We start from the raw sequence: 13,611 nt of genomic DNA on the forward strand, positions 1-13,611 counted from the left end.
TGGTCAAGGCACCTTCTAGTTTTCATCTATGGAAGAAAGCTAAATGCTTTCCATTGGCTATACAAAAATCCTCCCCAGGTCCATCTGGGAGGTGGCTGTTGCATTATAGTTGTTGGATTTGCTCTTCAGATATAAAGTTGTCTCAGGTCAAGCTACACTCTTGCTCACTGGATCAAAGCTTCATCTTATAAGCACTGTTAACCATAAAAGCCAGTTCTGGTTTGCCTTTTTTTTTTTTTTTTTTTTTTTAAGAATCTATATCACTATTTCCTTTTGAAATGAAAATATATGATCTAATAAATGTAACTAATAGAATCTAAGTAGCAGCTTAGATACAAAGCTTTTTGTTGCTTGAGATGGGATCACTTTTAGAACAGGTATGGTGGTCTTAAGACACTTTTGAGACAGCTTACAGGCTGGTCACTTGGCCACCAGCCGGTTGTGGTTGGACTTTCACAATAGTGCAGAATAAACTGCCCTTGGGAGCAGTGGGTTTAAAATCACCTAACATGGTCCCTGCTTCCCTGCAAGCTTCTGCTGCCCCCCTTCATTGTGCAGGTGCCAGTGACAGCACCAGTGGGGATATACAGGGATACATCCTGGCTGGAAAATGACCCTGTTGGCATAGGGGAAGGCAGGAGTCAGGAGGAGAGGGATGTGCTCTTTAGCTGGTGAACTTCAAATAGGCATTATGATTGATAAAAGGCACTCTCAGATCAGGGTAAGATCTTCCTCTGTGAGACAGTTCCTCTGGGAAAAACCCTTCAGAGATCTCAGAGCTATTGAAGTACCTAAACTGGAGTCTGGTGCCCTACATAGTCCCCCCTGGCTTCCAGCTGCTGCCCCAGAAAGGGGTAGCATCCTGCCCCTGGGTCTCCTAGAGATCCTGCATGCACGTCAGGCCTGTGCAGATGTCTTGGATATCCTTGAATACCTCAGATCTTCTAAAATACTTCTAGATAACTGTTTAAACTCCTGAGTACTTTTATATTGTCAATTCAATTTCACATGGAAATTATATTTTTGGTGATCAAATGAGCTTTTGCTAGTTTACTGAGTACAGAATAGTTCACCACCAGCAGCAGGTTGCATTTCCAATAAAATACAGCAATACTAGAAAACAAAATGATAGAGCAAAACTTATTCTTACCAAATAGCTGACAAGCAGCAACAATTTTGTGGCTTGATACCTTAAGGAAGACATGTTCTTTAATCTGTAACTTTTTGATTTTCAACAATCACAAGTCATTAGAACCAAGATGTTGAGCACCTTAAAAAAATTACCTACTTTTACCTACCTACTTTGTTACTCAGTGACAGATTTTATTTTCTGCTGGAGGTAGTAAAGTTTCTTGTAATTTTATTTATATGTGACTGCAAGCTACAGAATGTAATTAAAATGCAGTTTTCTGAAAATGTTATGTGCATGTGGGTAATAAAAAAGATAAGATTAAATATTTTAACTAAATATGTTTCTGTGGTAGTTTTTATAAAAGATTTCAGAAAAAAAGGCTTAAAGAAACAAACCTGTCAATGCATTTGTAAAGTTTTGCTGAGTGTTTAATTTTTAATGCTTCCTGTATATAAGAGGAAGAAATAATGCAATAAAGAGAACTATTCAGATAGTACTTTGATCTGGAAAATACCAAGCTGGCAGGTGCAAGAAAAACAATTGACACCAATGATTAATCCATCCTCGCCACCTTGGCATAAGCAACTCATGCAGACTGTCCATCTGAAGGAGAGAAATTATCAAATATTAAAGGGCACAAATCCCTCTTAAAATCCTCAGACATGCATTTCCCTTCCTTGTGTAAGGATAAAACAGAAGGAGACCAGTACCGAAACAGAAGGACTGTAGCTCCCCTACCATCCTCTGGTATGATGGTGTTTATATGAGAAGTAGATTGCTTGCAAATGCAACTCAGTCTTTTCCCTGCTGAAAGATGTTCCTAGCTATATTTATTTCTCTGCATTTTTAGCTTAACACCTTCCCATCAAGCAATGGAGCATGAATGGTTCCTACACTCTTAAGGGCTTCCTGTCTTCCCCAGTGCTATTTAGTTTGGTTAGGCTGGAGGGATCTGGCTCAAGAACAGTGAAAGGAAGTCTGGTTTCAAACTTCTTGACCCTGCTAACACACTGGACCTTTTTCCCCACAGACGACTTGATGTTTTCACTTTCAGATAGCAGAGGGCTGGAAGACTGGAGAAAATCTCTATTCAAGAAAGCTGAGCTGACAGCTCTTTCGAACAATAGAGGGCAATAAAATACACAAATCATGATGAAATTGCCTTGCAAGAGCCAGTTATCTGCTAATCTATTGAGGAAAAAATATCTACTCATGGAAATCATGAGTAGATATTTGGAGGGATGGGGACAATTTGTTTGATCTTGATTTAAAGCATCCATAGCCAAGCCAAGTTCGAGCTGCTCTTAGTGGGATACTGTGTTGAGTTTCTGTGACATGGTTTGGGTTTGGGGGGATGGGGTGGACACCTACAGGGATGGCTTCTGTGAGAAAATCCCTTCTACCAGAAGTTTCCCCCATATTCAACAAAACCAATTCCAGCCAGCTCCAGGATAGACCTGCCACTGGCCAAATCAGTGGTGATAAAGACTCTGGAATAACAGATATAAGGGAGCAGTGCTGGATCAAGGGTTGGACTTGATGATCTTGGAGGTCTTTTCCAATATAGTTGATTCTATAAGTTACTGCAAAGAGGGAAACTGCAGTCAGAGAAGAGAGGAGTGAGATTATGTGAGAATAAGAACTGTATAGACACCAAGGTCAGTGAAGGAGGGGCATGAAGTGCTCCAGGTGTCAGAGATGAGGATCCCCTGTAGCCCATGGTGCAGACCATGGTGAGGCAGCTGTGCCCCTGCAGCCCAAAAAGGTCCACAGTGGAGCAGAGATCCACCTGCAGCCTGTGGAGGACTCTGTGCTGGAGCATAGAGGTGGATGTGCCCAAAGGATGCCGTGACACTGTGGGAAGCCTATGGTGGAGAAGGCTCCTGGCAGGACCTGTGGCCCCATGGAGAGAGCAGCCCATGCTGAAGCAGCTTTGCTGGCAGGACTTGTGACCCTGCAGTAGACCCCTGCTGGAGTAGCCTGTTCCTGAAAGACCCTGTCATTAAACTGGGTTTTAGATTTTTCAGACATGCCAATCCATGCTTTTCATTGAAGACAGACATATCTTCCTTCTCCAGGGTTTCCCTGGAAACTGATGCTGAAGAATTTTTCTAGGGCTCCAATTCTGCAGCTGCCTTTTGTGAAAAGTATTTACTGAGTCTGGGCAACTTGAATAGGTAGAAAAGCAGGGATTTTCTGTGGGAAGGGCTGAGTGCTAATTTTTCACCTGGCTATAAATAAAATGAATTAAGTACCAAGTTGTTCCTTTCCCCACTAAATACTCAAGACTGAATGAGCTGCCTGCCTGAAGCAGCACACACTCTGAGAAAGTTTAGCAGAGACTGATAGTTAGAGGTGCTGAGCTTCCTCCAATCCATAAAAAGTCAGAGGGAAAGCTCATGGCAGCCCAGAGTTTAGACCACAAACTTCAATAAAAGCTCGAACTATTTAAGATGTAACTTTTAATATTTGCACTCCAATGATTTATGAGGTAGTCAGGTCACATAACCCATCTGTTTCCTGACAACTGAGTACCTATTGGGAATAATCCTAATTTTGAATTGAAAATTTAATTTCCACACAAAGCTGCAGTGGCTGAGCATATCCTTGGCAGAAAGCTCTAGTTTGGAAGATTTGAGGACACGTTTTTTTGCTTGACTGTGTTCACCTACTGTTTCTATTAAGAGGAATTAAAAGTATTTTTCCAGTGTCAGCCTTGTTCTGGTTCTGCCACCTCTTATGAACAGTCAGCTGAAGTACTCCTGAAAAACATAAAACCCATTAAGCTTGAATCTTCAGTTCAGGAAAATAAAATTTAAAGAAATTGTGGTTTGGTTATATTTTAGATGGGTTCTTCAAGCAGACAAATAAAACACTTATTAGTATTCCAGACTTTCTTGTCCATTTTTCTAGTCAGGCCAATGCATACATCTTCTAGTCTGATTAGTCTCCTGGCACTCTTACTTGAAATTAACTTCTAAAGTAATTCTTAAATGTTGTGATTTATTTACTTCCAGTAGCTGTGAGGTGACATGTCCTCCCCTTTAGCAGCAGTAGTTTATAGACATGGCTATTTTTTTAACTTATGCATTGCTAAAATGAACCAATCTGTTGCTTTTCAGTGTCCAGCTCAACAAGACAGTGAGTCAGCACACAATCACTTCATTAGGAGTGGAAGATGCACAGCATGAATGAAGAGATTTACTCGCTCAAGCTCTAAATAAATAAGCTACACTTTCAGGTTTCTATTTTGGCAATTTATGTAAAATGTATGAGTACTTTATTCCTGCAAACACCCAAAGACAAAAAATAATACCTTCACTAATGAAGCACAGCTTTCTTCCCATTGATCAACTGAAAAAAAATCAGGGTTTTTTGACACCACAGTATCTCACTGAATAATTTTTACTGAAATTTCTATTTTTGATGACTAGCCTGCCAGTGAATAGTTTTGTGGTGTGGGTCTGTGGCTGGGTTTGGAGGATCTCGGTTCTCTTCTTCCACTGGGCTGTGCTTTCCCTCACCTTTTGAAGCTGATCCACCCTGAAAAGAATATTTAACTGTTCAGCCACGAAAGAGGAGTGTATTATGCAATGTCTTGATGCACCTTTGGTCAGACATATAGCTGGGATGAACGAGCAGGTGTGAACACAGGAGCAGGTATGCCCATAATGAATTGAGTGGATCACTGCTTGCCATGCCCTGCAGCACGGCTGCATCCCCGTCAGATGTAAGGATGGAGAAATTGAGCTTCTCCCCCTGAGAAACATCTCCTCCCTTGCTGTGCTGCTGGGCAACAGCCCGAACAGCTCCTCTTGGCAGGTGCTTTCAGTCCTGCTTTTGTTTAAAGTACCTGAAATGGAAATGAAATCTTGTTCTTGGTCAGGAGGTTTTACTCAACACAACACGTTATTTTTTCAAATATACGATGTAAAGAAAATGTCACAGTTTTGACTCACTTTCTTTGTTTTGTCCATTGCCTTCAGTATGGTTATGTTTAAGTCTTCCAAAACAGATAGAACATTTTCATACTCTCCTAAGTGCTTGGAAAAATAATCTAAAAGAAGAAAAGAAACACATCATCTATTAATTAGCTGAAAAATCAATATTTCATTAAATATCAGTTTTACTAAGCCTAAATTCAGTTATGGTATTATTAAATATCTAAATATAAATTAATAGGAATGACAATGAAAAGGATCATTTTATTTTTTAATTTTGTATTATTTCTATGCAAAATCATTCCTGGAATACTTAAAATACCAAAATCAGTATTTCAAAACATTCTCTTTCAATAAATGAGTTGCTAAATTGACAAAAAATTTACAATATCAGTTTGATAGCTGAAACAAACTTATTTTTAAAATATCTACATTTTCTTTGCCAACTGGATTTTTAGTTGGTCTACTTTACAGGTACTAGCAGGAAACAAAGTTTTCATATGTATGTACTAAATTTAATTATATTGATACAAAAATGAATAATTCTGATAAAGCTCTTAGAGGAGCTTTATCAAGGGGGGCTATTGTGAGTTGGGGTTGGTTGAGACCAGTCATTTCTATCCGAGAAATTAAGAGACCATGAGTTGGCCAGATAAACTTCTAGTCCCAGGTACTGTGATTATATTTTCAACAAGTATGATGCATGCAATGTACTTTTTAATAAAAATAATGGAAATAATAAATTGCAGAGTGTCCTTGTGTAAATGCTCAAAGCAAAGGACATTTTAACACAAAGAGCTGATGTAAAATCAGGAGGCACAACTTGATCAGAGGGATTACAGCAAGAGGAAGAAGCGAAGCTGGGAAATCATGACCTGAGTTCCCATTTGGTTGATGTGGGGAAATACAACAGAGGGAGGCACAGGAAGGAAAAAGTGTGAAAAGGAAAGAAAAAAAATTATGTTAAAGCTAGAGACTGTGTTAGACAAGGTATTTAGACATCAAATCACCTGGAAAAGCACAAAAAGCATTATCTAAATGGCAGATGGGAAGAACAAGATTAGATAAGGGCTTTTTGAAATAATGAATAGCAATACTTTGAGGCTTTTAAGAGGTCAGCATGAGCTTGTCAGGGGAATCACGAAAGCATAAGTTACCAAGAACACTGCAACATAACCTGGTATTGCTAAGAGGTTAAATGAAAATATATTGTGAATTAGTACCCTGGATGTTTTCTAGTTTAATTTCTCAGGTGGACTAAGATAACTCAGGAGGAGCTGTATAATCACAAGCTTAAACAGGTGTTGAGTAAACTTGGTACCAGATTCACAGATGAGAAATGCTCTAGTGGCAACATATGAAAGATTTAAAAGGCAGCTGAAGCAGCTCGTATTTAATCAAAACAGACAGTAAACAGAGTCAGTGCTGGATTGACACCTCTCTCAGCCCAGCAAGCCCATAAGCCTCCAGAGCAACATCAACAGCAGTAAATCCCTTGTGGAACAAAACCACCTGTCTTCCTTGGCCAGGTTTATACAATTTTGACCACATGCTCAACCAGCACTTGTTGTCACAGTCCAATTCACTTCAGATGAATCTCTTGTCATATATTTATAAGCCACAGACTGAGGTACCTCTTAGTGGGTTCTTGGCCCTGGGTAGAGTCATCCTGTGGGTGAGTAAATGAGCTTGTTTTCAACTTAACAGTATTTTCAGCTTTTAAATGTCTTTAACTTTGTTGACCATTGGAAAACTTAGCAGGCTACCAACTCTCCCTCAGAAAAAGGTTGGTGTTGACAAGTATAAATGTTGGTGTTTTTTTTCCTAACATTCTGTAGGAGGACTTAGAAAAATCTTGCAAGAATTGTAATCTGCTGGATGCAGCACTCCGAAATCAGGTGCTGTAAGATCAGCTGGAGAGCAAACAGGGTATTGGAGAAATGATTCACAGCCCAGAACAGGGTACAGAAATAAGTCATTGGGCCAAATTCTAGGCCTTGCAGGAGTTTTACTGTCATGAAGGATGACAAAACTTCTCAAACTGCTGTTCTCGCTGGCTCAAGTAGGAGGAAAGTAATGAATTTTCCTCAGTGGGGTACTAATATGACAATCTTTTTCAAAATTCCTAAAGCACTCATACTTGTTAAAATGTGAAACTAACTAGAAAAAATATCTCATATCAGAGGGAAATAAGATAAAAACCATCTCTCTATTTATCTATGTATCAGAACAAATTTTGAATCTCAGAAAAATGTGAAGTACTGGTTAGGAAAATTATTTTCAAAGTAGTTTCTGCACATAGTGGATGACAGAGTCTGAAAAGATTAGAAGCCATCTGCATTTTCCCAGGAGTTCTTTGAGTGGAAATTATTTCCTGTTTGAGCTACAAAGATAAAACAGAAAAAAATAATCACATGGTGTGTTCATTTGCACAGGGCTGCCGCAGGCATAGATTATGTTCTTTCCCAAAAAGGAACTTACCACAGAGTTCTTCTGTGTCAAGATTGCTGGAAAGATAAGAGTAGAAAAGGTTAGTGAGCTTAGTGACTTTTTTTTTTTTTTTTGGATTGGTAAATAGTAGGACTGATTAGCCTGACTAGGGTATGAAACCCCCTGCCTGGGCTGCAGCATGAGATGTGAGTGCCTGGCCCTTGCTGGCCTTACTCTGCTGCCTTAGGGAGGCTCATCTGAAGCAGAAGGCTGCAGCCTTTCAAAGCTGGTGGCAGATGCAGCCTCCCTTTGTAATCAAGTTCCCACTAGTACCTTCCTCCTCGCTAACAACCCACTTTGATGTTCCTTGCCCGGCCTTTGTGCATCACGGTGCAGTCACTCCTCCTCAGGCTTTACACATCTGGTCCCACTTCTAGCAGAAATCTATCTAAACACTAGAAATGTTGGTGGGGTTTTTTCTCCATCTTTCTCCCTGTACTCTTCTGTGGTTGTCATGCTGGACAGTGGGGCTCAGAGAGCTTGGCCCTCCATGCTAAATGAGGGAAAACCAAATAACTTTCTCCCATTTGCAATCCTTGCTGTGCAGCTGTGTTCCATGGGAGAGACATTACAGTAGGAGGATAAAACCAGACATATCCCATCAGCACACATAATTTCTAAGACTTTCTGGCCATGCAAAACCATTTTACCACTAATAGCATCAGCAAAATTAGTGATAAGAAAAGTATAGCTGTATTGCCATATTCCCATGCCATTACATAAAGTATTCTGTACAATTCAAACCTGTTTACTTGGAACAGATTTCTTCTTGATCAACTTTGAAGTGATATTTTCTCTCATAAGCAATATTTTCTCTCTGAGGCCTTAATAGCCAGAAGAAAAAAAAAACAACATTCGACCTACAGCTCATTCCTCAAAGTTAGCATATTGACTTTCTTCCAAGGAGGAGAAGAAACTGATTATTAAACTTAAAAGCATGAACATTCTCTTTGAATCTTGCTGAGGGGTGAATATTGAACGGCTGATTGCACTTAGGGTATTTTCACTTATCTTTTTAATGGGATTTTTTAATTGACCTTTTAATAAAACGATGACACAGCGTTATCTTAAAATCACTTTCACCACTGCTAACTTCCATACATCTGGCTTTTATTTCACAAGGGAGAGAAACAGAGAAATTGCAGGATCCTGGGTTATCACAAACTTGCATACTCAGGACTATAAAAACTTCTGAACACTTTTAATTGATAATGTAAATGAGATTTTCACACAACTTTTATTAACTGAACCTTATCTGCATTTGAACAGGCCAAGTTAGATGGCTGCCAAGGAGACTTGCACCTGATTTTTTTGCCAATGACCTTGGTGTCAGGTATAAAGAAATTCATAGGCTGTAAGAACAAGTGCCGAAGCTGAGAAATGTAACTCTTAGGGCAACAAACCATGTGATGGGAAAAAGTGGCTGCAACTCCTTAAGGCTTTTTACCACAGATCACTACTGCATCAATGGTCAAATGTGCCTGACCACCCACTCCTGCAGTTCAGCAGTCATTTTTGGAACAGTCCAGATGTTCACCCTTTGAATGCAAACTGAACTCCTGAAAGCTCCTGAAAGCTCCTGAAAATTGCCTGTGTCAAAAAGCCTTGACAGAATATGATGATGTTAAACGACAGGAGTTTGCTGTTATGATGCCTAATCTTTGTTCATAATCCCTTCACTTTCTGCTCTTTCACATCATCTGCTCTAGTGCCTTAATGTAAAACACATTTCTGCATTTCTTAATGTACAGCTTGATAACTGTGTTTAAAATAGCCCTTCACATTGTTACCCAGTCAAATTGATGCTCTTTTCAATTTTCATATTTAAATCCATTCTCATCCTTGTCCTTCCGCAGTATCCTCAGCACCATGGTACTGATATGGGGAGTAGCTTGGCTTTCAGCATCCCTGTTTTCAGTATGCTGTTAAGTCTTATTGGCAGGAGTGGCACAGCTGCAAATGGACTACCAGTGCAAATGGAAAAGTATTTAGGTGCTGAATTAATTTTCAGTTAGAAGTGGACATCTGAATAATGAGGAAAACATTATGCAAAGCAATTTGTGCAGCAAGCCTGTGACAGAACACAGAAAAGACACAAAGAACATGGATTTCAGTCTGGCATACTCAGTGTTTCCTCTGTTATAAATACTCTTCATTGTTCTTGGCATCCTGTTTGAAGGGGATGCTGTTCTAGGCAGGCAAGCTATAATTTTGTGTCACTGACTATTTCATTCTCTCAGAAATAATAACATGCTGCTTCACAGTTGTGAACAAACCTAGGAATTCTTTTGCTGCATACAAACAATTTCGAGCTCCCTGCAAGATGCTACAGAAATAAAGAAATTTGGCATGTATTTAATAATATAGGAGTGAGGTACACACCAGAGGGCTGTTTCTGTAACTCAGTACTCAGGTTTACTGCAGGCACCTGTTCATCCTTTCAAGGATGCTTTTGCTTAGACCTATTATCTGGGAATGCTGAACATGTTATTTGCAATATTTGCTGGATGACTCACATCCAGCCACCAGCCCTCCACTCACAATAAGCAACTGAGGCATAGGGTGTAGCCAAATGTATTCATATCAAGTCAGCGTGGTAATTTTTAAAGTTTTGCTCTCAATTTGCTTTCTGACTACTAGATGCAGTCCTTCTATATGTCTGTGTCTAAAATGTTCTCTACCTAAACACTTGAACTATTTTTAAAGAACTATTACACTGAACAGTTCTGATCACTGCAAAATTGGTCATACCTGCTCCTCAGTTGACATAAAAATAACCAAATTCACATGAATGAACTGTGGCAAAAGTGCCTATTCATGGTACCTCTGGAAGTGGTCCAAACTGTAGAATTGCAAAGCAGCTGTGATCCTGTCCTGCTCTCCACAGTTAGCTGTGGATTGGGGGCTGCCAGGGAGGAGGGAAGGTTAAAGCTATTTTACTCATTCACTGCTGTGGATCCACTGATCCACAACCCTGATGACAGAGAACATACTGTTCTCTGATAGGAAAGGCACCTCTAGACAGAGGTACCAGCAGAAGATCTGCGTATTTTCCTGGACCACAAGAAGAGGCAAAGATACCTCTTCAGGAATTATATACTAAGTATGGACTCTGGCATTTAAAGCAGTTATTTTATTGAAGAATCCAATACTATATGAAAGACTTTATGAACTAACTTAATTTAGAACATTCATTGCCATGACTATTATAGCTGGAGAAGGATAACACTTTCTTCTTCATATCTCCCTTCATTCTCAAATATGCTAAGGATTTTTTCAGGAGCTTGAACCAACTCTCTTTTGCATCCCTTTGCATGACTTTTGGCTAAATTTGGTTTTAGGGAGGAAGGTTTAAAGCTAGTATCACCTACTGTTAAGTAGAAGCATATAATTTGTAATTGAAAGGAATTAAAAATTACTTAAACTATGCAAGGGTAACTGAATAGTCATCCATGGACAATCTCAGTCAAAATGTTGTAAGCTCTGTGCAACGTGAAAGCTTGCACACCATCTCACTTTAAGTCAGCAAAATCAGATAAGTGCTCCAACATTACAGAGTGTTTCACAAAGGAGTCCTATGTGTGCACTTCCAGTTTAGGGATTTTCTGTCTCACAGCTGCTTTGCAACAGGGAATACCTATGTTCAGGTTTGTTCAAGGTTTCTTACCACTGGAGGCAAAACTGCCTCCAGGATGTTGCAGTGCTGTGATGGCCCAGGTGTTGGCCTCTTGAAACAGAAAAGGAAGGAGAGGAGGAAGAAGGAGCAGAAGTGGGACAGAGCTCCTGAGTCTGCCCTTGAGGAGGCAAACTTCCTTCTGCCCTGAGGACACTGCAGGCTCTTCAACCCCAGGCCCAGCTGGACTGTGCACACTCTGGACTCTCAACAGCAGCAGCCACCTTGGCTTTCTGGGCTCTGACATGGGCAGCAGGATCATGGCTCCTTTAATGTCCCACATCTTTCTGCACTAAATAATTAGTTTGCTTATGCTTAGCTCCAGGCTAAGTGATAACTTCAGAATCATCACTTACTCTTCTCCTGTGGCAAGACTGCAGGAGAGAATAAAGTTTTGGGTTTCTTTCCTAAGAACTCATCTGAAAAACAATCCTCTAGTCCTTTGCATTCAGCAATGATTTACAGGGATGCAATGACTACATAGCTGACAAACCATCTTAATCATCTGAGCTACAACAGCCTCTGCATTGCTAGAAGAAGCTTAATAATACTATTAAAACTCAAGGTGTATGTTAAAATCTGTAGAGCACTGTGTAAGGGCTGCAGAGCTATGATTTTTTTAGCAGAGTCTGAATGACACAAACCTAGACCAAACTCAACATCACGGTGGCTCTTTTGCCACAGGAAACAAATTTCAGAGTTTTTACAATGTAGGGTAAAAAAGAATGTTTTAGTTTCTGGTGTTGTCCCAAAATTATTTAAAAAAACCCCCACGAGATTAAATTATTTATATTTAGACAAACTAAAATGTTACATTGTTTTATTAAACTCCTTGAAAATACAGATATTGATAGAGGTACCAGAATACTGTGGCTCTCTGGGAAACCCAGGTTATGGAAGGGACTAGGCTTTCAAACTACACCTATCATTAAGCAATGTACTCACTGCTGGGAATTCAATGTTATCTTCTGAAGAACTGAAACGAAACACTTTAGGTAAGCTCCATTTAGGTAGTGCAACTGAAAATAGTCATTATTATCTGTTTTCCTCAGTGTGAGTGATTTCCATTTATTTCTGCAGAAAGCTGAATTTCCCATTAAAAATAATCATCCATATGGAAAATTTCCAAACAAAATTCTATTTGCAGCTTGTCTGTCTAACCAGAGGGTCTAGTAGCATCAAGACTGTATAAATCATTCTCAGTGGGCCATAGGCTAATACAGTCAGATGGCTTTCTACTATTGCAAGGATAATGCTAACCAGCTTCTTGCTCTCAGATACCCAGTTGGCATCATTTCAGAGTTTGCTACTAGGGCAGACAATCTCAGCATTTTTCTTTTAACCCAGGAAAGAATTAGGGCTTAGCTAATGAAGACCTGGACAGGAGGGAGGGAGGTGTATTCACTTTGGGACTGAGTCCTAAATGTAGATGCCCATGTGTGCATTGGCTGTTCAACCTGCCCTTCCAGGCAAAGGAGCCCCAGTGTATTCAGTGGAGTTGGAGAGTTTTAACTGACAAGCTAGCAAGAGACTGAGTAGTAACTGGATATAGCATAGGCACCTAGTGTTCCTTCAAATGTTCTAGTATTTCTACTAGAACATCTAGTAGAAAGATGTTCTTTCTCACCTGCTTCTCCTGTGTCATCCTTTCCATGCTGGGCTGATTTTCGGTGCAAGCATCTTAAATGCCTAATACCTGGGCAACAGAGCTGAAGCCTATGTGAACAGCATCACATCTTTGGTGCCAGTGACTTCATTGATCAAGAGGGAGCCTCAGACTCCCTGCTGACACATACACATGCAAATGTAGATGTGTTTCCATTGTGTCAAGTCACATCCTGACCTGCAGTACGTGCAGCATGACAGACTCTCCCAAATGCCCAGCATAAGCTCAGTGCTGCGGGTGACCAAGGTTCTCAGGTCCTCACCAAACTCATCTCTGACTTGTGCATAGTTTAACTTGTGCCACATACAAAGGTTTAATGGGACCTCCCTACATTTGGGAGGGTACCTGTGCCCCAGGTCCCGAATAGTTTAAGCATCCCTCCTACCTTGTAACTAGGGTCCTGACTGAGGACTTAATTTTACCAATGTGTAAAGTGAGAAAAACAAGTCTGATTCCCCACTGACTCCTATGAGTCACTAATCAGTGAAGCATTTATCGCTCTATTTCTCCAGCAGTGCTGCAGACTGAATCCCCTGAGATCTTCTGTATATCTCTTAGTTTGTAACTTTGCCAAATATTCTCATTATCTTCTGACAACTTTTCCCTGAGGATGCCATTATGCAAAAACAATTTCCATGAAAGTTATGAGTGGGGGAGGGAAGGGTGAAGGATAAGAGTAAAAGGGATGTTTACATTTGCAATGACTGCT

The 13,611-nt window shown here is 40.1% G+C and overlaps 1 protein-coding gene across 1 annotated transcript in view; it reads right to left on the minus strand.

The window, feature by feature from the left end:
- The window catches only part of NECAB1 (N-terminal EF-hand calcium binding protein 1), a 57,161-nt gene that overhangs the window by 23,505 nt on the left and 20,045 nt on the right, over positions 1-13,611 (minus strand). The window contains exons 4-5 of the mRNA XM_050314531.1: positions 7,555-7,580; positions 5,092-5,189 (exon numbers count right to left, since the gene is read on the minus strand). Of these exons, the coding sequence (XP_050170488.1) occupies positions 5,092-5,189; positions 7,555-7,580 (124 nt within the window). The remainder of the gene's footprint in view (positions 1-5,091; positions 5,190-7,554; positions 7,581-13,611) is intronic.

This window comes from Myiozetetes cayanensis, unplaced genomic scaffold (genome assembly GCF_022539395.1).
Source record: "Myiozetetes cayanensis isolate MyiCay16 unplaced genomic scaffold, myiCay2020 scf1, whole genome shotgun sequence".
NCBI lineage: Eukaryota > Metazoa > Chordata > Aves > Passeriformes > Tyrannidae > Myiozetetes > Myiozetetes cayanensis.